Source organism: Clytia hemisphaerica, unplaced genomic scaffold (genome assembly GCF_902728285.1).
Source record: "Clytia hemisphaerica strain Z4C2 unplaced genomic scaffold, Clytia hemisphaerica genome assembly, whole genome shotgun sequence".
NCBI lineage: Eukaryota > Metazoa > Cnidaria > Hydrozoa > Leptothecata > Clytiidae > Clytia > Clytia hemisphaerica.
The window spans coordinates 1,989,283-2,012,076 of NW_027104146.1; the positions used below are offsets into that span (position 1 = coordinate 1,989,283).

At 36.0% G+C, this 22,794-nt stretch overlaps 2 protein-coding genes across 2 annotated transcripts; both read right to left on the reverse strand.

Moving 5' to 3' along the window:
* Positions 1-1,948: 1,948 nt before the first annotated feature.
* On the reverse strand, positions 1,949-10,042 carry LOC136813939 (sorting nexin-8-like). Its single transcript, XM_067070452.1, has 11 exons — positions 9,890-10,042; positions 9,088-9,202; positions 8,691-8,812; positions 8,240-8,320; positions 7,584-7,704; positions 6,776-6,815; positions 5,792-5,924; positions 5,080-5,148; positions 3,880-3,982; positions 2,807-2,997; positions 1,949-2,144 (listed from the first exon to the last, which is right to left on the reverse strand). The coding sequence occupies exons 1-11, from the start codon at positions 9,980-9,982 to the stop codon at positions 2,031-2,033; spliced, it is 1,182 nt and encodes a 393-aa protein (XP_066926553.1). The 5' UTR covers positions 9,983-10,042; the 3' UTR covers positions 1,949-2,030.
* Positions 10,043-17,269: 7,227 nt separating this feature from the next.
* On the reverse strand, positions 17,270-21,761 carry LOC136813940 (GPN-loop GTPase 1-like). The gene is made up of 6 exons (XM_067070453.1): positions 21,605-21,761; positions 20,341-20,579; positions 18,937-19,156; positions 18,367-18,520; positions 17,829-17,918; positions 17,270-17,415 (listed from the first exon to the last, which is right to left on the reverse strand). Exons 1-6 carry the CDS (start codon positions 21,728-21,730, stop codon positions 17,270-17,272), a joined length of 975 nt encoding a protein of 324 aa, XP_066926554.1. The 5' UTR covers positions 21,731-21,761.
* Positions 21,762-22,794: the final 1,033 nt, after the last annotated feature.

The window sequence follows — 22,794 nt, forward strand, 5'->3', positions numbered from 1 at the left end:
AAATACTCACAAATTGGTGAAAATAAGAACATTTCTAGGCTTAAAACCAAAAAAGTTAAGACCATGTGAAAGCTTCGAGGATTTTGGATGTTCTTATGAAATACGTTTATTCCCTATCAAAATATAAACGATCAAGTTTCAAAGTTAAAATCCAATTTCTACATATTTTTAGGATAGAATTTTAATAACTTTTCCAAGTAAAGATTCTCACAATCCAAGTATTTTGAAAGTCGAATTATGTTACTCTCAACAAAATATGCAGAAAAATACCAAACAAAATGTTGTAAACGAAAAAAAGTTCTCTTAAACAATCTGAACAAGATAGTAATTGAATTGAAAGAGTAATTAACCGTAACTTTCAAGGTTCTAAAATGATAAAACAATCCAAGCTAAAATTTGACGATTCTTATAAAAAACTCGTTTGTGTCTGCAGGAAGTGATTTTGATATGGCAGAAGATCCATCAGAAAATTAAGTCAATTTAAGAGATAAAAAATATGCAAAAATATTCTAGTATTATTAAACCAAAAAAAACCCTAAAAATTTTGAAATATACAATGTTGAATTATAACTATAATTATTATTATTATTTTATCATGATTTTACCGTAGAATATACAATGCAAATTTTAATTTTTTGAATCAATTTTCATAAATCAAACAATAGGTCATGAAAAAATTGACAAATATCTTGTATGTAGAAAAGATGGGTTGTATAGAAAACAAACCTTTTGTGAAATACAATGATAATTAGATAATTCATCAAAATTTACAAAAATAAGGATGTGGAAGGGGCAAACCATTGAGTTCCAAGCCCGAAGGGCTAGACTCGAGACTCCCGGATGAGAAAAGTGGCTTCAATTTTTATTGCCTGAGAAGGGTTGAAGATTCGCCTGTAGCACTTCGGGTTTTAAACTCAACATGGGGCAACCCTCAAGATCAGCGAGGTCTTTCGAGGACCGCAACTTCAAACGTTTACTTCGATAACAATAGGCTTTTGAGGCTTTTTGAGAGAAGGCCTGAAAGTTATACCTTATAAAAAATTCTGAGACTAAACAACGTGAAAAGTCAATGATCTTTTCAAAGTTAAATTTATCATAATTGAATGACATTAACGGTAATAGATCGTAATAGATTTAACTTAATTTTCAACTTCAAACGGAGATTTTCCCTTTATGCTTTTGAGTGCGGAACTTATTATACAATATAATTTTTGCTCGAACGTCACAAATACATAAAAATTAATCATCAAATTAAACAGTGTTTACCAAATAAATTGAATAAAAATGTATACCTCTTATTCTCATGTGAAAGAAATAAACAACTTGGCTGACGAACCAGGGATTTTTCTAAGCACTTTGAGCTGGGGCCGTTTTTGTAAACTTAGATTGAACTTTTAATATGCCTGAAAGGAAACTTGCTCAGCAAAGATCTACATTGATGAAGCTGAGGGTCTTGTGGGTGTTCTGAGGGCGAAGCTCCGAAAAACTCTTGAATATTTAGATAATTAGTTATTGTTGCACATAAACAACAAAAAGGTTAATTTCGCTAGAAAAAGTCTAATTTATTTTGACCGAATTCCAAAAACTAAATCTTAGATTGAGTATTTTGGCCGGTATACGGACATAAAAAAGTGCTTAAAAAAATCCCTGCGAACGAAACGATTCAATAAGGCAACCTGCGACAATTTGCTTTAAAACAAACTTTTAAGAAATGTCAATATTCGTTCTGATATTCGTTTTTAAAGAAGACAAAAGTTTCTCATGCTTTGTTCAGATACGACATTTCCGCCCGAGGCGATGTGTTGCGCAAATCGAACGTTTGCTTCCATAATGGCGGACGTTGTGTAACTTAATAAAACATGAAAAACCTCCATAAGTCGTGTGATCGATTTATCATTTTTTAAACGGTTTAAGAAATGTTGAAAAATCAGCCCGTACACTATATTTTTTAAATTTGGTTTCCAGTCAAGTCAAGTCAACAAGAATACAAAAAAGAACAGGTTACGGAAAAGAACCAGGAATCACGCATTTCAACCAAAGAAAGATTTCGAAGAAGTATCGGGTGACACAGGCGAGCCTGGTGTATTTGCTGACTCAGCTAAATGGTTGATCGGTTGTCGCATATCGTCCCATAGTGTACATAACTGAAAAAAAATATAAGTAAACGTTCAATATGCAGTGATCAAATAAAGGTTGCTTTTTTGTCTGAGACGGAAAATGGATTGTACACAGTAAACTAACACATATTCTTGAAATTTTGGTGAATTTGGCAGAATTTTGAGACCGGAAAAGCCTCTTTATATAATTCACTGAGACGGAAATTCATCTGGTTTCTTCAGCGTTCCGAATATGTTCAAATGGTGCAGTGTAAAAAAAAAGAGTCTGGGTCCAAGTTCGTACGCTCTATAAGTAAATGGTGTACTCATCTCTTTTTGTTAGAGCTTGGTCTGAGATTTTGAAAAAGAGGACAGGAGACTGCCAAAAGTTCCAAGCGTCACCATGGAGATCCGAGATTTGGGGGATAAAGAAGCAGGGGAGTGGCAGCAGATAAATTCCTGTGCTAATCAAGCAGTGGAATGATTTTTATAATGTTATACACCTTTTCGACCATAGCCGCCAATTGCCGCGCGAGTATTTTTTTTTCCGTTTTACCACCCTAAACTCGATCCAATCTTTTTTTTTACACCTTTTTCTATTGTCAATAGGTGCGAAAAAAAGACTGGGACAGTTTTAGAGTATGGCAAGACGGACAAAAAAATGCCCGCGCGGCTAAGGTGGAAAAGGTGTATTGTTATTGACAACAAACCTCTGTGTGTTTTCTGATTTCGATGTCGACGAGGTTTTGGAACATTTTGACGACCATATTCATATTGGAATGAATAAACCTGGTTTCTTCTTGTAGACAATATAAAGAGAAGTAGTTTCGATTCTCCATGTTACTGATTGCACCTTCTTGTGCAATAATACGATGCTCCAATTGATCCATATTCTCGTTCCCTGAAACATGTAGAAAACAGTGATCTAAGCAAGGTTTTACATCTGAGACATAAAATGACTTTGTACAGCAAATTAGCAAATATTCTCGAAACTTTGATAAATTATGCAGATTTTTGAGACAGAAAAGCCTCTCTATATACTTCGCTGAGATGGAAGAACTTTTAACACTAATTATAGATTTAAGAATTAAGAAAAATCTACGGAACTAGTCGAAAGACCTAAAATGGCAACTCAAAATAGCTTCAGAATCTGGTAATACAGCTGGCGTTCTCTAATTCTATTTTCAAGGGAAATTACATTTTCATCGAAAAAGGGAGCGTATCATTGACGATGACTTTCAATATTATCGAAGAGCAGAGCGTATCGAATAGTAGAACGTCGAATAAGAGAGCATCAACTTTAACTTTACTATCAAGTGTATTGGAATGCTTTTCCAATAGTTTCCAAAGAAAAACACACCTAGGCGTATAGCTGATCCTCGAATAGAAGCTTAACAATGTCTATTTAGAATAGAATTTCATCATACACAGCCCTATGGGCGTATGGTTATTCAAACTTCCCTGGAAATTTAGACCTCCAACAGAGAAATACTTAAAACGATTTCCATTACCCACGCAATGTCTTCTGAAATACGAAATAACCAACCAAAACAAATTCATGATATTCATGACGGAATGTTTATGTTTATACGGGAGCACCCAAAATACCCCGGGCGTTTGTCACTAGTTTTGCTTAAATTTAAAACTGGTGGCAAACACCCGCCGCTCTTTTTTGGATGCTTTCCTTTAAAACATTACGTCACGAGTACCATGAATTTGTTTTGGTTGGTTGGTTATTTCGCATTTCAAAACATTACGTCAGCATTACGTCATAAGGGCTTACCTTTCATAGCAGTGCTCATCTGTCGTTGTTTATACTGTTGCATTTTATGTAAAGCCATATGGTGATCTCTCAATACTCCTTTTTCATGGCGTTCCACTAGCTCCTGTGGTAGAAGAAACATACAGTCAATAATAGACCTTTAAATTTACAGTAGACTCCCGGTTATTCGAACCTGCACTTATTCGAATAATTCGGTTATTCGAAGTGAGATGGCGCTCCCCTCGGATCTGCTTACTCAACCCAGGCAAAAACACTCTCGGTTATTGGAACTTCAGTTATTTGAACTTTCAGTTATTCGAAGCGATTTCTATTCCCCTTGGGGCACATTATAGGCTAAATCACCCTCAGTTATTCGAATTTTTCCTATTGGGAGATCGTCGAGTGAGAACATTGATATTCTGCGATTAAAATACTTTTTTCCCTTAAAAAATCAGGTTTCAACATTCAGGGGTATGTATCGCTATTCAAGCAATTTCTTTGTGTTTATTACGCTCAACTGAACCGCAATGTCTCAATTACTTCAGAAAAGCCCCTCCAATCAAGGTTAAGTTTAGAATCTGGTGGGAAAATGAATTTTGCAGTTATTTAACTCCCGGTTATTCGAAGTAAATTCTCAATCCCCTTGGAGCTTCTAATAACCGGGAGTCTACTGTACGTCACGAACATCACTTACCATGGTGATTATGTCCCTTGAGACATTAAATGATTTTTTTATGAATAGAAAGTAGTTTTAATGAAATCCACTGGGAGTTAATCCCCATGGCAATAATTTCAAAACGAGGCAAGTGATGTTCGTAACGTAATTTATGAAAATTTTAATTTTCACGACCTCGGTTATTAAGGGGGGGGGGGGTCTGAGAAATTTATATATAGGAGGTTTGGCCTTTAGGGGGGGTTTGAACCACCAAGGAGACTAGGCACTCCCAACACCAGCAATCAAAACTATTTTTGAGGAAAATTCGAAAAAGGGTCTTTTTTAAAACTGCTTTCTTTTTCAAGATGATAAAAAAGATATAGGTATACAACCACAGCATCTACTGCTGATCCTGTAGTCTTCTGCTCATCCTCTAGCGAAAAAGTTTCTTATAGAGGAATAAAAAGGATTCTTGTATAGGAAGTATATAGAGGTCTGTGATTCAGACAACTGATGACCCTGTAGAGTGTCTTACAAAAGATAATAAACTTGAACACGCAACTAACCTTATATGCAGCTGTAATATCCATAAACATCTCCAAATAATCAGAAACGCCCTCCGTCTCGTGTGTACTCTGAAACAGATAATGACGGAAAAAACAATTATGAAATGAGAGTATAGTAATCATTTTCTTACAATTTCTTTTTTATCAATCAATGATTAAAAATCATTAAAAATGGAGAAGCTTCGAAAAAGTCTATGGCATGATGTCAGAGCGATATCTTTTATGTTTTGCTATATTTATTCATAAAGAAGTTTGATTGTTCAAAAAATAAAAGACAGCTTCGTCTCTATAACTCGAACACGCACGGGAACTCAAATTTATTCGAGTTAGGGAAATTTCGATTCGTGGAATAAGATTTATAGGGCATTGTTGACTGAGCTCTAGTTTAGACGGACGACTTTCTGCCCTGCCTATTCTAATTGTTAGAGTAAGCAGAAAGTGGGCACAAAGTTGGCAGTTAAAATCTTTGCTTGAAAAAGATTGAAAGAAGACATTGCATTGACGTCAAAAGAGGGCAATGCATTGACTTTAGACAGCCCACTTTAAGCCCACTTTAATTCACAATTAGAATAGGCAGGGCGAAAAGGGGGCCGTCTAAACTAGAGCTTAAGGGACAAGAAGTCTTGCTCGAGTTAAGGAGACATTCGAGTTGTAGAGGTTCATGTTCGAGTTAAAGAGTTGTAATAATATAAGTTAACGAAGTTTGGCTTACATGCATTGCAGATTTTTCAGCGATGGATGCGAAAGGGACCACAAGTGACTTGAAACCTCGCTGTAATTTTTGCCATGTTTTATTTCCACCTGTCGCCCATTCTGTCACTGGATTCGATTCTTCACTTAATGCTCTGAAGAATAAACAAATAAATAATTCCTGATAATAAACATTTTAAGGGTTGATTTAGATTTACCTTAAGGGAACTCATTTTCGTATTTTTCGCAGTTTTTTTCGGCAAAAGTGCGAAAATTAGAACCCGCGAATCATAAATGTGGCTATTCTTCATTTAAAAAAAAATTGAAAAACCCCTGGTTAACTCTAGTTAATTCGAACTTCTATTATTCGAATCTTTCTATAGTTGGAACTAATTCCCAGTCCTCGTCAAGAATAAACCTTTGTGAAAATACTTTCTTTAATCCGAATTTCTCCGTAATTCAAACAAATTAGATTCTCCATTCGAGTTCGAATTAGCGAGAGTTCGAATTATCGAGAGTTCGAATTAGCGAGAGTTCGAATTATCGAGAGTTCGAATTAGCGAAAGTCAACTGTAGCTCAATGGCAGAGAGAAGCAATGGTATGGTGTGGTAGTGAGTCCAAAACTTCGTCACTAGTTTGACAACATTTCTGATACCTATCAAAAGATACCTTATTACATTTATAAAACTAATTAAGTTTTTAACGCGAGAAAAACGATTGCGATAATTAATTAACACGAAAGGCAGGATTTTCGAAAATAACCTTGGTTGGCTCAAATTTTGTCCCAACACACCACACCGGTCCAAACGTTAAGGAGGGCTTACAGGACTCTCCAGAGGCTTCAGACTGAATGTTAAACAGTTGTAATTAGCGCGAGCGCAACCAATTCAAGTTAATAAATTGAGTAGTCAGAGTAGTTATTATTTCAGGAATACAAAAAACCCAACACAACTTTTAAAGCAATAAATAGTCTGACTTGAAACAATATAAACACGGATTTCTTACTGTAGATTTTTGCTGAAGCTTAACATGTCGACTGCGTATGCTACAAAGAAAAAAATGAAAAATTACTTATCTAAAATGGATCAAAATCTGCAGAGTATTTATCGAATTAAAAACTGTCCAATAATCAGAAAATTTTACAAGAATAAAATGCTTGAAGGTTTTGTTAAATAAGAGTGATATCGTTTGTTTACTCATCAATTTTAATTTACAAGCTTTTTCACATTAGATTGACACGGACGTGGAGTAAGTTTGGTCAGAAAGCGGAACAACAAAGAACAACAACTTTATGCTTATATCAGCATAATATAACAATAGGTCGACACTGTCATGATATGAAATATGTGTCTGATATGAAACGGGAATACTTATTTAGAAGTAAAACCTTTAAACTTGCTAGCTTACCGATGGTATATGTTGAAAATTGGAGAGAGGAACCATCCATATAGTACAGACGCATTGGGGAAGCAAAGGGTTGAGCAAAAACGTATTTTGTTTGAATGGCACCATTTTCTTTTGTTTTTTGCGAAAGGAAGGCAGAAGGGCAGGGATTTTTCTAAGAACTTTTCTATGTCCGTATACCAGCCAAAATACTCAATTTAAGATTGAGTTTTGGAAACTCGATTGAGTTTTGAGAAAATTCCCTTTCAGGCATTAGAAGCTCAATCTAAGTTTACAAAAACGGCCCCAGCTCAAAGTGCTTAGGGTGTCAAATATTTGGAAAATCTTTGCTATGGATGACCGCCTCTGAGGAATAATGACGTAATTAACAAATAAAATAAGAACGTGAAGTAAATAAAAATCAAAATACCTGTAGATCTCCCGCCCAGGCGTTCAAGTATATCTTTCATCTGCTCGATGTGTTTGTGAATAAAGTATAATTGTTGTCGACTGCTCGTCAAGCTAGCCTGCGTGTCAGCTGGGACATTATCCTAAAATGAATAAATGAATGGAAGAATGAATGGAAGGATGGGTGAAAAAGATTTTTGCCCTAAAATATACTTTCTTATCAGTAAGCAGTAAACCCCCCTTAGCGGCCAAACGCCGATAAGTAATTTTGATGAGCAGTGTAAACCCTGAAATGTTTGTCTACACAATAGACAGCTCCAGGCTTTGAGGCCTTGGTCTATAGGCATACTGCTATAGGCGGTCACTAGTAACCCCCATCGGGAATTGCTTATTAATAGGTTTAAAAATAATAGACAACATTCACAAAAGATGTTTATCAATGGAGATTTCAAATAAAAGAATGTTTAAAACACAGTTGATTGGCTTAGGTTTCGAAACTCTCTATTGTTTCATTAAAACCTCAGTGCGCATGCGATTTATCTGGAGAATTTAAACTTTAAATTTGACTTTAAATACCTCAAGATGTAGCTTTGGCGAGCAATGAAAATATTATTATCATTATTAATATTTTTTATCAGAATACTCAAGTGTATTAAGTAATGTTCATTTATTATTTACCTTAGCACTTGAAGCCATTTCATTGGTCATAAATTCATCAGGGACCCCTTTGTATTGTTCTTTCAGTTTGTGCCCAGCATCCTGGAATACAGAAAAAAACAATGACATTAATATGACAAAATTTGGCTGAAAGCTCCTTATTCTACTAATTTATATCTTGATTTGTATCACAGAGCGTAGCAAAAAGTGTAGAAGCTTCATGTCTAATTCCTTCCCAAACTTTGATGCTCAATACGAAAGTTATTGAAATTATTCAATCTGATTATAATATAATACTTACAGATTCTTTAAAGAATTGGGAAGTCTGTTTTTCAGAAGGAAATAAAGTTTAGCTTGACAAAAAGTTTAAAATTTACAGAGCTTCAAACCAATTTTCCAAATTTACAGACATCCCTAATACCTTCCCAAACTTGATGCTCAAGATCAAAGTTACTAATTATGATTAACTTACAGATCCTTTAAAGGTGAGGAAATGGTTAACGATGGGGTCTTTGCCAATAGCTGGGTGGCGAAGGATCAAGACCAAAAATCTTTTCAATGCTCTTCTTCTCCCTTCGATGAACTCTGTGTTTGCTGAAATGAGAAACACAAAGCAAAAACTAATGAAGATAAATTAGTTAAACAGGAATTTGATTTTGAGGTTGATGGGAGAAGTGAGAAAGTCTGATGGACAGGAACACACTTTGGACGACTATGGAAAATTTCAAGTTTTCTGGTAAAACTTCATTTGTTTGGAGGCACAATTGTAAGTGAAAAGGCCCAGAAAATAAAAAACAACAACAATATAGTTGTCAGATTCAGCTGCTTTGGCTCTATCACACATCATTTGGGGGTTCACTCATACCTACCTACGATTTTCTTTGGAGGAAGCCTGGGTACCAACCGATATGGATAGCGCAACAACAACACTTCATGGAAAGCAATAAAATCATTATATCTTCTTTGCACATTTGCTTTATGGAGCTATGAAAAAAAAGTTGAGGTTGAGATCACTAATTGGACAAGCGGACTACTAATGTGTTAGTTTTCGATGTGGTTTTGAAAACTTTTCATTACATAATTAGGCAAGAACAATTTGATTAGTTGTTTTAGGGGCCCAACCAACCCTGAAATTCTTAAAATTGAAATGAAAATTAAATTTATTTTGGTAGCACATTTTTATTTTCATCGCTTTAAAAACTCCCAAATTTTTCGACCGATCACCCTTTTTTGGGTAGCTTGGCCCGTAAAACAACAAATTTTAAAATTGGACTTGCCTTATAAGATTTTAAATTAAGGCAGATAAGATAAGTCCTGAAACTTTGTGTAGTTAATTGTAAGTTTATTATTTTTCAAAATTTGCGTTGCTTTTAAAATTTTTCTTTTTGACTAAAATAGATATTTCATTGTAATAAAGATTTAAAAACTATCTAAGATTCTGTAAAATACACCTATCTCCCCTTAGTGGCGCAGTTGGCTTTGAGGGGCCTGGTTATGAATTTATAAGGTAATGACACCAAAATACTTTGTTTTATGAGAATGTCAATGCAATGACTTCAGACAATCTAACGGTATTTTTCCTGTTTATAAACACTTCACCAGTCAAAACTTTCAAGGTGTATTCAAGACTACTTAGTTTTAGTCAGCAAAGTTTCCACACAGTAACCTTACAGTGCTTGTGACAGTGTACATTCTGTGTTTCAAAACCAGTCCTTTCTTCTCAGGTTCCAATTCGACAGAAACCAAATCTTTATCTGATTCCATTGTGATACAACTATTTATGACCAAGTTATGTACAAATTACTACAAATATTTTTTCTTATGCCTAAAGTAAGGAATTAAAATTGGATATAATTTGGGACTGCTCAGGATGGTTGCACGATTCTTTTTTATAATTCTGAGATTCGACATTCAAGTACATTCTATTTTGCAGAACTTTAATTACAGAGTTCTCTAAGACAGGATAAGAACTATTCGAGGCTCAAACTGCCAAAAAAAGTACTGCAATGTTTCAAAAAAAATTTACTAGTTTTAAAAAATGAGTGAGTAAACAACAAAACCCTATCTACAAGAATTTGTTCTTCATTTTAACTAAAGATCACGTTAAAAACATTTAACACTGAGTTATTGGCAAAAGAACTGCCTATTATCAACATAATTACCTTAAGAACCCTGTTACTGTCGCTGTGCGTCAGTTTATTTGTAAATATCAAGAGAATACTTTTATCTAATTAATTCATTTATTGTACATAGTTAATTGTCTTTTATCGCTTCAATGTTCTGTGTAACTACCTTAAGTGGATTAATTTTCGCGTGGATTAATTTTCGCGTGGATTAATTTTCGCGATTTTCGCATATTTTGGCCATTTTCGCGAAATTTTGTCCACGCGAAATTTTTAGAATTGCAATTTTTGCCAAAACCCCTAGGAAAATGAAAGAAATTAGGTAAAAAATAGGCCAAATCGCGAAATTTAGTCCAAGCGAAAATTTTCAATCTTCCATTCGCGAAATTTTGTCCACGCGAAAATTAATCCACTTAAGGTATCTTTTGTTTTGTTATTCTATTCCTTTGAGGATTTTAATGTGTTTTGTAATTATTGTAGAATTTGCTAGATATGTATAAAAAGCAGATATTTGTTAGTAGAATTATGTGAGAAATGCTCAGAGAGCATACGTGGGTGAAATCGCAGGTTTTCACCTATTGGAAAATACAGAAGATATATTCTCTAATGGAGTTGATTTCTATGTCTCACCCTGTTTTATGTTTCATCAATTTAACAAAGGTCTTTTGGGCAGTGGTTGACCTTTACAAACCCGATGCATAAACATTGGGCCGTTTGTTATGGTTTTCAAAACAGCTGAAGCAATCAAAAACAAACATGGGGAAGTAACATTTGGCATGGAATGAACTTCTCTAAAATTTATTTTGGTGAAAATTTCTTTGCCACAAAAGAACGTCAACAAAAGATGTTTTGGCGAACGCCACGATGACAGTCTGACAGTCTTTTGAATAACTAATCACTAATTATCTAGACTAGTAAACTAGTCGGTTATTACTTATAACCTTATAATAAAACTGTTAATCAAATAATGTCAAACACTAATTAAATATTCAGCGCGTGTGAGAGAAAAGGAAAATAACCGACTAGAAGCTACTTCCAACGCCTTTTTTTCTTCACCTAAAATCGTAAGGAGAGACATACAGATTTCTGTATGTCTGACCCGTGCGGGATTGCATTTATTTTTCTTTCTGTTAATTGCGTTTTTTTGTAAGTGCTCGTTTATTTATATGTTCCCATGTTTAATGTTACTATGAAATATCATTTAGTACCGTGAGATTGGGTAACTTGCATCAGTGGAGGCTAACATGCATAGCCCTTAAATGAAAGACCTGGCTGGTCATTAAATACAAAGTTAAATTGAATTGAATTGAATTGAATATATTTTCGCTGCAACACAGCAGGATAACCCCTTACAAAAAAAAAATAGATTTCTCTAATACAATGGGGAACCTAGAAGAAACTGAAAAATTATTACAGAACTAAAGAACAAATGAATAAACGATTATCATAATATTAATAGTGACAACAAAATAATGAATATAAGAAATATTTTTACTTTTATTTTATGAAAATTTCTTTGAGTAGTTTTATCTATAAAGTTCTTCCTGTTACCCACCCCCTCCCACCCTGGGAAAACACACTAAGCTCATGCACACACAATTACGCACACACACACACACACACACACACACACACAAAGATTATTCGTTTTCAGCTTTGTATTTGTCTAAATAGAATTTTGTAGCTAAAGATTTTAGTTCATCAGTATCAAGGTTGTGAAAATCAGTGTCAGGATGATTTATTAGTAACTCATTCCATTGTTTTGACGAAAGACGAGAGAAAGAGTTAAGTCCAAAATTTGTGGTTTTGACCGTTGAAAGTTTTAGTAGTTTAATAGCTTTGCCCCTGGTGCCAGTTTTGTGATCAATTTCATCAAAATTAAGTGTTGATAGGACATCAGATGGAAGATTACCCTGGAGGTATTTTTGAATAAATAAGATATTCATTACTTTCACCTGATCAAAGATTTTGAGTAATTTAAGTTCAGCAAACAGGGGAGTGGCAGAAGTTCTTGGTTCACTAAAGGTCATGAGTCTTAGTGCAGTGTTTTGAAGAGTAAGAATTCTATGTGTGACAGTATTGTCACACAGTCCCCAGAGTTGACTAGCATAGCGAACATGAGAAGCAAAAATTGCATGATAAATGTTTAGAAGGATGTGAATTGGAACATAGTGACGAAGTTTGGATATTGCCCCATTTGCCCTTCTCAATGTAGCAGCAACGAAAGAAGTATGAACCTTCCAGTTTAGATGATTGTCAAGGTGAACACCCAAATACTTCACACTCTTACTTGGTGATAGAATTTTCCCACAAAGCTTAATTCTTGGAATACAGTCCATCTGTCTCCAAGGGGAACGAAAAATAACAAACTCAGTTTTGCTAGCATTCAAAGAAATTTTGTTGGCATTAAGCCAGCTGACTAAAACTCTGAGATCAGCATTAACCCTCCCACAAAGACTCCATACATTTTTTGAAAAATTTAGTAAATGAGTATCATCAGCAAAATGATATGTTTCAGAGGTTCTTATACAGCGGTGAAGATCGTTTATATACAACAAGAACAGCAGAGGACCCAAGACTGAACCCTGAGGAACTCCATGATTAATAGATTTTAAAAGGGAATTTGAGCCTGAAAGAGAAACATACTGGGAGCGCTTAGTGAGGTAAGATCGGAACCAGTCATTAACAATGCCTCTGACTCCGTAGTGATCGAGTTTTTCAAGTAAGATTTCGTGATCAACTGTGTCGAAAGCCTTTTGTAGATCAACAAATACACCACAGGCAAACCCACCATTGTCAAGATAGTTTCGGATACGTTCGACAATATTAATGAGTGTATGCTCAGTAGAGTGAGCCTTACGAAAACCAAATTGTCGAGAGTAGATTTGATTATGGTTTTCAAGAAAATCAGAAAGACGTGAGTACATCACTTTCTCAAAAATTTTTTCAATGTTAGATAAAAGTGAAATTGGCCTATAATTAGAGACTTCAAGGGGAGAACCTTTGTGTTTGAAGACAGGCACAACTTTGGATATTTTGAGAGTAGAGGGAAAAATATCACTGAGAAAGGAGTAGTTTATCAGCGCCGATATTGGCACAGAAATATCAAGTCTTAAAAGTTTAAGGATTTTTATAGGAATACTATGAGGACCACTTGCTTTATTTATTGAGAAAGAGCCAATCACCTTCGCAATTTCTTGATTAGTGGTTGGTGCTAAGAGAATGGAATGCAGATTTGGATCTTTCATGAAACTGCTGAAGTGATTGTAAGAAGGCGGCATTTTTTCACGAATAGAATCAGCTATAGTAGTGAAAAAATCATTGGCTACTTTCTCAGGATCTGATGTCAAAGAGTCACCTGTGATGATTGAAATGGGTGACTCTGAGTTAGCCCTTGTTGAGATTATATCGCGAACACCAGACCAGACTTTTCTAGAGTTTTTAGAATGGAAATCAAAATATCTGATGTAGTGGTTTTTTTTACTACGTCTAGTCAAAGTGACTATCATATTTCGATACCTACGATATAATTCATAGAGTCGATCTTTGGACTCCTTAGTTTTAGCCTTAGCGTGTTTTGTTTGGTAGTGGTCACGTTTTTTGATTGACTTCAAAATTCCTGGCGTTATCCATGGTTTTGTTTTTGATCTAACTTGACGTTTGGTAAGTTTGACTGTGGGTAGATGTCTCTCTACAAGTACTTTCATTCTGTCATTAAAAATATTGAAACAGGAGTCTGGATTATGACCAAATCTCAAAAAAAGGGTGTCCCAATCAACTTCAAGAAAATCCAGAATAAATTCTTCTCGGTTGAAACGAGACCAGTCTTGCTGAAAAAAAGTATTATCTTCACCGGGAAACTTACCTTCAAATGATGGAAAGAGACAAAACTGGGGGAGATGATCTGATATGGAAAAGCATATGTTGCCAGATACAGTTCCATTATCAGATGGGCTAGAAATAATATTATCAATGAGAGTCCTTGAGTCCTCAGTTATTCTTGTTGGTAAAAGGATCTGTGGAAGTATAAGATTAGAATCGAGGATATCCATGAAGGACATTATTTCTGAATCATCCTCGCATTTTAAAAGATTAAGATTGAAGTCTCCAAGAAGGAGGAGTTGCTTCTTCTCAGAAGAAATTTTACTAAGCAGAGGTTTTAGAAAATCTTGATTGAAGCCAACCATTTTTGGATGGCGATATATAGTACCAACAATGATATTGGTACTGTTTGGTAGGATAATTTCAGCAAAGCATGATTCAAGACTACATGAAGAATAGCAAACTTGGTCTAGGTCTGTCCTAGGTTTGTAAGAGAAAGAGTGTGAAATATATAAGGCTACTCCACCTTTAGAAGATTCAGTTGGTGTAAAAAACTTTTCGTAACCTGGTATAGCAAAGTCCTCTTTTTTTTCGAGAGGACTTTCTGTTTCGGTGTCAACAAGGCTTTTGGTTTCTGAAATCCCTATGACACTAAATTTAGAATTGGGGAGGGCAAGCAAATCTTCAAGGTCGTCAAAATGTTTTGAAAGTGAAGCAATGTTCAGGTGAAAGGCAGAAAATTTAGATGGAGTGTTCGCTGCAAGCGATTTGAATTCATCGCAGTCAACATAACTACAGCTATGAGCTTGAAACTGAAATTCAAGCTCATCATCAATTTCGTCACTAAATGAAAATGGTAGAGTAGAGCTGCGTAGTTGTATTTTAATGACCAGCTAGGTCATTCATTTGAGGGCTATGCATGTTAGCCTCCACTGGTGCAAGTTACCCAATCTCACGGTAGTATTTCATATCTCCTATCCCACGTTAAGTAATCCATCAATCACATATCGATCAGTCATAGAGCCGTTCCGGTGATCGATCCTAATCGAGCGCGGACGTCTGGACTAGTCTACTAATTATCCAGATAGATACAGTACTTTCCATCAGCCAATAAAAAAATTATAAATTATCTGCTGAAATTAACTGCTGTGGCATGTGGAGTAATTAGTTATTCAAAAGACCGTCGCGTTTGCTAAACAACTATTATACCCCTACCTGCCTACCCCCTCTAAACGTCCATTTGACATTATTTTCCGTGGCAAATCTGCTGAGTTTGAAAGGCTCCCCTACAAACTTTTCTTGTTCGATTAAGTTCCATTAGTTTGGTGATTTAAGTGTTCAATTAATCAAGACTGGAAGACAAAAGAAAGAAGTGAAAGTCCTGTATACTCAACTCACCCTGCATATTTTTTCTATTTGATTGGTTTCTGTGTTGTTTTGTATGTTACAAGAGACTCTTTAGCAAATTTTCACAGCTGTATTGAAACCATCAAGCTTTCTGTCAGCAACCCTGGACAACCTACAAAATTACCTACTCACCTTATGGCATTATAGGCATGGCCATGCATGATGCGATGGGTGGTATGGATTGGCGCCTGGGCAAAAAGGTTTGTTCACGCCAAATGAACCATTTTTGGAGTGCATTGAACATTGGCCCCCTGTATATAAAGTTTGAAATACATTCAACGTAGTATGTACCTTTCGCAGACTACCTAGAGTATATACTACTCAAAGTAAAAACAAAGAACATGAAATGGGCTATTCCAAAAAAAAATTGTACAGGGGTATTGACAAACTTTTTTCACTAACCCCCCTGGAAATTTTGGATAACAAACTATCCCCTGGAAATTAGGGGTCGACACCCCTGGAAAGTGAAATTTTGTGAAAAAGGGCCTGGAAAATAACTATTGATGTCAGTTTAGGAGGAGAGAACCCCCTGGAAACCTTTAATAACCCCCTTGGAAAATCTGAAAAATGAACAAAAACCCCTTGGAAAATCAAGGCTCAGACCCCCTGGAAAAGTTCGTCAATACCCCTGTATGGTTTAAAAATGGAATAGCCCAATATAATCTGAGCAGAAAGTCGGGACCCACCGCATTTCCGTCGCCATTTTTGTTTTGATTAGATGAAGCTCTCAGGGCGGTAAGTGGGCATTAGTAAATAATGTCTGCCGCCGTGCCGGGGCGGGCAGTGTGGACAAAAGCTTTTTGCATTTTGTACCAAGTTCTTTGTTGTCTGTCAGCAATTAAATTCTAGAGGAACCCATGTGTTTATTGAGGGATATATTGATACGGCGAAAGACGAGCACGGTACGGAGCACAGGAAACCGTGCTATGTGTCCCCCTGGTGACCAAAACCGTTGCTGACGCTGTTGCAATTTGTCACCAGGTAACCGGGCTAATACGGGATTGATCGGTTCTGAGATCTTTTGTGTTTTTCAACACGTTCACTGTCGAGCCCTTTTCAGAAATCAAAAACTTGACCTCTTGCAGTCTAAGAATTTAATCTAAAGTTTGACTTTCAGGGGCTCTTCAAATTGTACACTATATAGTCGAAGCAGAATTTCACAAATGCCAAAAATGAAATAGAAAAGTTAAGGACCTTTCGAAATACTACCAGTATTATAACTCTTCAGCCAGCAGTGAATGCGTTAAAGGGAAATAAACAAGACAAATTGTATTTTATCTATAAAATATCGTTTTTCAACAAAAATATCAATATTTTTACTTAAAAGAAATTACCCACGAAGCTAATGATTGACTTCGGTAAAATTAACTTTCAAGACAAACACCCGTCAATCAGCCACACAAAGTAGATAATGTCCATACTGTACCGAGCTTTAAATAATTTTAAATTTTAACAAAGCTAATTTCCATAAAATTGTTCATGAAAAGTAGTCTGGTTCGCATGTCTTCAAGTTTTCTTAAATGTTCGGAGCTTTCCAGCTCAACAAAATGTTCTATTCTGCAGAAAATGTTTTCCCATTAATACAATGTCGATTTTTAGCAGTATCGCTTCATCAGGTCGATATATCGATAGTTTGAATGATACTTTTCATTCCATTACTGAACCATTTTTATAAATGGGGGATAATATGACGTCATCATTACGTCATGTCAGAAGGTTGTTTTGATATGGTGATTTCATCTCTAGCCTGTACTTTATGCACGTCTGACGAAGAAAAGATTAAATTCGGTTCCGAACTTTTTGTTGAATCCTTTTCGTCTGTAGGCGTTTTCTTTGTTGAACGATCTATAGAGAAAATGGTATTTTATTTTAAATTCATTATTGTGTTGCTTAGATAAAACATGCACGGGCTGGCGATAGAAATGTACAATCAACACCGTATGCATTCTCCGGCATTCTCGACTTCGCACATACATGAAAAAACAGCCTCTCCAAAAGGTTTCCATCGGAATTTTCAGTCTGAAAGGCGTTAAAGATAAAATCCTTTAGGGCAAAAGTGTTCAAGTCAGGAATTGAGTTTTCACCGAATAAGGCAAGGGAGCGTATCAAATAATAGAGCGTCGTATATGAGTTTGTTTGTTGATAGTAATTTTCATTATTATCCAATAATGGAACGTATCGAATAGTAGAATGTCGAAATAGATAGCGTCAACTGTACCTTAAACATAAAAGAGTGAGAGGCAAAATTTTCAACTCACTTGGTTTGTATTCTGTATGAAACTCTTGAACAGCATTTTCCAAAGCTTTCATGAAGTCATCCATACCATCCCCTGTCAGCGATGAAACACCTGCGAAAAGAAAATATTATATTTGTATTTTGATTATTGTTGAATTCTGACGCTAAAAAATGGTGAATTGAGAAATTGTGACATGTAACTATCATACAACTATCAACCTTTAAAGAGTAAGGGTTCGAGTTTATCAAGAATGAATGACGTCAAAATGTATGAAGCCGTTGTATTAAACCTTCTCAAAGACAACGTCATATCCTTGTAAATTCAGTACCAGTCCCCTTGGAAGCTGGCCGCGCTATCAATGGTTGATAAGTCTAGATGCTTAGTACCAAAAACATCAAGAATGATGAACATGAAAGTGATTCAACAGTACAGCTGAGAGGCGAGCAAAATTAGCCAAATGTTATCTGATATTCCGATGAATGAGTTATGGTGGCCGCTTACGCTAAAGTTCTAAAGAAGCGGGCCAATTTCCCATCGAAGAGGAATGGTAGTCGCTTACCAACACAGTTTAGATGTGAGTAAAACTCATCCAAAACGAGGCTCATGGATCGTGCAAGGTTGGAAGTATACGAAGTGTCAGCGTCCAAGGCCTCTTGGAACACCTCAAAATCCTCCATCCATTCTTTAATGAAACTGTGGTCTATAACATCGATCTGTTGAACAAAAAGAAATAATAAACAGTGGAGTCTCCATAATTCGAACACACGGGGGACACAAAATTTGTTTAAGTTAAGGAAATTACGAGTTACAGTACAATGACGCATTGTTAACTGATAAAACTTATTCGAGTTAACTGAAGGGAACAGAAAACTTGTTGTTCGAGTTAAGGAGACATTCGAGTCATAGAGGCTCGAGTTAAAGAGTCTAACCAACTCCTCGACTTTTTACATGTTTTTGGAAATTAAAAAGTTTTGGAAATTCACTCTTACTTCTAAGCTTAAAACTTAACCGCTAAAAACAGTTTAAGTAAAAATTCACATTATTTTAAACACACGCCGAGATTGTTTCCACGGGGTAGAGAAAAATTATCTACGGTAGTCGATTCTATTTGAAATCAAGTTGTCTTTACCTTGCTTAGTACGACGATGAAAGGAAGTTTGGTTTTGTACATGATGCTACAAGCATATAACATATTCGACATGAACGTGACGGGACTGACGGAGCGTACCGTATCCATGACGTACACGATAACAGACGGGAAGGTGGTCGCTAAGGATTCTGTTATGATCGAACCCGACGCAGACCAGGTGAAAGCTTCAATTTGTCCTGGCGTATCGATGAGCACTAAACTGAGACAGAAGAGAAAAAAAGATGAAAAAACTTTGAATTTTGCTGCGTTTTGAAGCCCCGCTGAACCCTCTGTCTGTCGATAATAAGGGCTCTTCTTTTTTGCTACCATGTGGAAACAACCCATAGTGTCCTTCAGGGTCTCTTCCCCCCATGCCTAGAATGAAAATTTTCCATTCCCCCCCCCTCATTTTTCCCCACCCTGCCTCCAAAAATTTCTCTGCCCCCCCCCCTCAAGCAAAAAATTAAAAAGCTGTAATTTGATGAACTTAACGCTTATTGTTTTCCCTAAGGTAGTTCTAATTCAAGAAGAAATGGAAAGGATGGTGTTTTTAAACCATAATATTAATAAAACTAAGCATTATGCTATATCATCTCATAAAACCAGATGTTTTTCAATTTTTAATTGATTTTGGTGAGTTCCCCCCCATGCCTAGAATGAAAATTTTCCATCCCCCTCATCCCCCCCCTGGCTTCAAAAAAAATTCTTTCCCCCCTATATGTCCTTTTGACCTCAAAACCCATCCCCCCCTGAATCCAGGGGGGGGGGAGGACACTATGCAACCTCCGAGGAAATTAGTCTAATTGTACTGGCATGGTTTCCACAAGGTAGTCAAAAAGAGTGATTGCACACCGGTTTAGTATTTTCGAGAAAAAGGTAAGAATTTCAAAAAAAGACAAACTAGCAAGACGGGATGAGGTCTATCAAAGTTTCTCTTTCCATCATCAGAAAGCAAATTTTAAATATCAGTGGTTATACACACCAGATAAAAGAATTTACAAAGGAAACTTGAAACTTTGAAAAAGAAAGCATTCATGTACATACATTTTCATTGTCACACCTACATCAGGCTCACATTATGCTTAGCATTCAATTGTTCTTAAACAATACGCCTTTTCGACCGTAGTCGCGCGGTCAGGCGCGTGGCACTTAATCATTTAATTATCCCCCTAAACTCGATCCAATCCTTTTTTGACACATTTTTCTATTGTCTATAGGTGCGAAAAATGGAAAGAACTGGGACGGTTTTAGTGGGATAAAGCGGATAAAAAATGCCCGCGTGGCAATTGGCGGCTACGGTCGAAAAGGTGTATAGATTCATTGTTTAGGTTACAAAACCAGAGCCTGCATATACTTATAAATGTTATATGCTTATAGAAAAACACATATGTAAAACAAAAATACCTCGATTTATCTTTCTTTTGTTCCAAGTAATTTAAAACCTGATCAAATTTCGTCGAAAACAGATTCAGTGACGTCATAATGCCACCGTTTGGACCGAGGTTGTATTGTTTCATGACCTCTTTGTAGTCGACTGTGTCTCGGATGTCAATATTGCAAGGATATATGACCTCGTTGATCGCTGGGTCAAGGTTGATTACGTATGGTGGTTGCTTTTTAGTGTGCAAGTGAGAGGTTAGCCTCTAAAAAGAAAACATTAATTTATCAGTGGTCAAAGCAAGGTTTTCCGACTGCAACAGAACATGGATTTTACACAGCAATTTAGCACATATTCTTGAAATATTGGTCTTTGCCGAATTTTGAGACAGAAAAACCTCTTCGTTGAGAAAGAAGAACTGGCTTAAGGTAACTTCGTTGGGAGGATTAGGGACAGGTTAGGGAAAAGCATCAAACTTTCAAAAATCCTATCAATTCTAATAGTAGGGCAAATAGCGGCTACCGTCTGCACCTCCAACGGGGTACCAAGGGCTCCCAATGAGAAAGAAAATTTAAGATATCTAAAAGAATATGTACCAGCTAACTTCTTCTTGCTCTTGAGAAAAAACTGTTATAATTGAACTAGCTCAATTCCTTAACCCTTTAACTGCCGTTCGTATTTTTTAAGGTTCGACCTATTTGCCACGGGAAAAAAAGAAGGTTCGACCTATTTGCCAGATGTCGGCATATGCCGACATGGGAAAAAGGTAGCGATTTTGACTTCATTTTCTGAATAATATATGAAGTATCAGCCAAGGACTATAATTTTGAGTTGAACATTGTTGAATAGTTATTTTTCAACATAGAAAAGCTTTTAACTATTATCTTTTTTCATTTCAAACCATCTAATGCAAAATCTTTGTAGAAGTGTTAAAATTTTGGGCAAAGGAATGGAAAGTGCCGATGTCGGCAAATCCCGACATCGGCAAAGAAATGGAAAGTGCACATGTCGGCAAATCCCGACATGGGCAAAGAAATCCAAAAATGCTCATGTTGGCATATGCCGACATGGGCAGTTAAAGGGTTAAAAACACCCATAGAAGGTCCAAAGGTTGTTATTTCAAGTATATGTTGAAGGGCCATTCCAAGAAATTGTCAACCACCTCTATGCGTGCAATCAAATGGTTCATGGGTCGCGGCGCTCCAAGATCCCTACTGGCGGTATCCAATTCAAAAACGAGCGTGACGTAACGTACACCTTCCTTTGGAATGACCGAGAAATGTGTTTTACCTGAACAAAAGAACTTTTACCAGAACCAGCCATCCCCAATACTAAAACACATGGTTCTTTATCTTCCAAATTGATTTCTTCAAGTTTCTTTGTGATCCCTTCGTCTGCTGGTTGTGGTGTGGCCATTTCTGTTTTCCTTTTATTTATATATATTTTTTTGACTAGAGAAAAAAAGAAATGAAAATAAGTAGTAATTAAAAATTATGACATGATCAGTCAATCGAACACTTTCTTTTTAGCAACTACCGATAATATATCCTTTTGTCTTATTTGGATTTTAAACTGCAAATCAAAGAATACAATAGCCCTCCAAAACTCGAACCCGCGTGGGGAACACAAACTTATTCGAGTTGAAGATATTTCGAGTTATGGAGTTAACTGAAGGGACTAAATATTTGTTCGCGCTAAAGTGACATCCGAGTTATAGAGGTTCGAGTTGAAAAGATTCCACTGTGGTTCGGTATTGAATTTTGGATATACGTTGGAAAAGGGTACCTTTGAATGAACAAGAATGGGAAATAAAACAAAGAAAATAAGAGACAATATTTTTAAACACCGATTATAAAGTCTATAGTACTCAAAAGTAAAATCCAAAAACATCAAGAAATGATACCAAAAAAATATGGTTGAACCGTCACTAAAACATTGAAAAACAGCTCTGACGAATCTCGATGAAGATCGATAAAGGCCAGGATTAAATTTTAGTATTGACAATATCAAGTGCTGTTCCACCAAGCAAAAAAAAAGTCTTAAATCTAAACGTTAAACTTTCAAAATAAATTATATTACTTGTAGCCCAATGATGTCCGCTTTGTTTCTCAATAGACCTTTTCATAAATTACGTCACGAACTTCACTTACCTCGTATTCAAACAATTTCCATGGCGATCATATTCCTTGAGACATTAAATGTTTTTTTTATGAATAGAAAGTAGTTTTAATAAAATCCGCTGGGAGGTAATCACCATGGCAATGATTTCAAAACGAGGCAAGTGATGTTCGTGACGTAATTTATGAAAAGGTCTATTGCACTCAAATATTTTTGGTTACCAGGTTTTTTGGGCTCGCAGATAATTATCGAGATGATACTTAGTTGCTTAGGGTCAACAAAAATGAATAACCGAGTCTTTACGCATATGCAAAAACCAAAAAAGTCACACTGAGGATAGACTTAAAATAGCCAAGCTGACA

Bases quoted from the DNA above. Each gene is read 5' to 3' on its own strand.
- LOC136813939 (XM_067070452.1), bottom strand. From the start codon at position 9,982: ATGGAATCAGATAAAGATTTGGTTTCTGTCGAATTGGAACCTGAGAAG. The intron at 5,149-5,791 runs GTAAGCCAAACT...TATCTGTTTCAG, and splicing joins CTGAAAAATCTGCAATGCAT to AGTACACACGAGACGGAGGG. The intron at 2,145-2,806 runs GTTTGTTGTCAA...ATTTTTTTTCAG, and splicing joins AAATCAGAAAACACACAGAG to TTATGTACACTATGGGACGA.
- LOC136813940 (XM_067070453.1), bottom strand. From the start codon at position 21,730: ATGGCCACACCACAACCAGCAGACGAAGGGATCACAAAGAAACTTGAA. The intron at 18,521-18,936 runs GTAAAGACAACT...TTTGTTCAACAG, and splicing joins TCATCGTCGTACTAAGCAAG to ATCGATGTTATAGACCACAG. The intron at 17,919-18,366 runs GTAAGCGACTAC...TTCTTTTCGCAG, and splicing joins CTCACATCTAAACTGTGTTG to GTGTTTCATCGCTGACAGGG.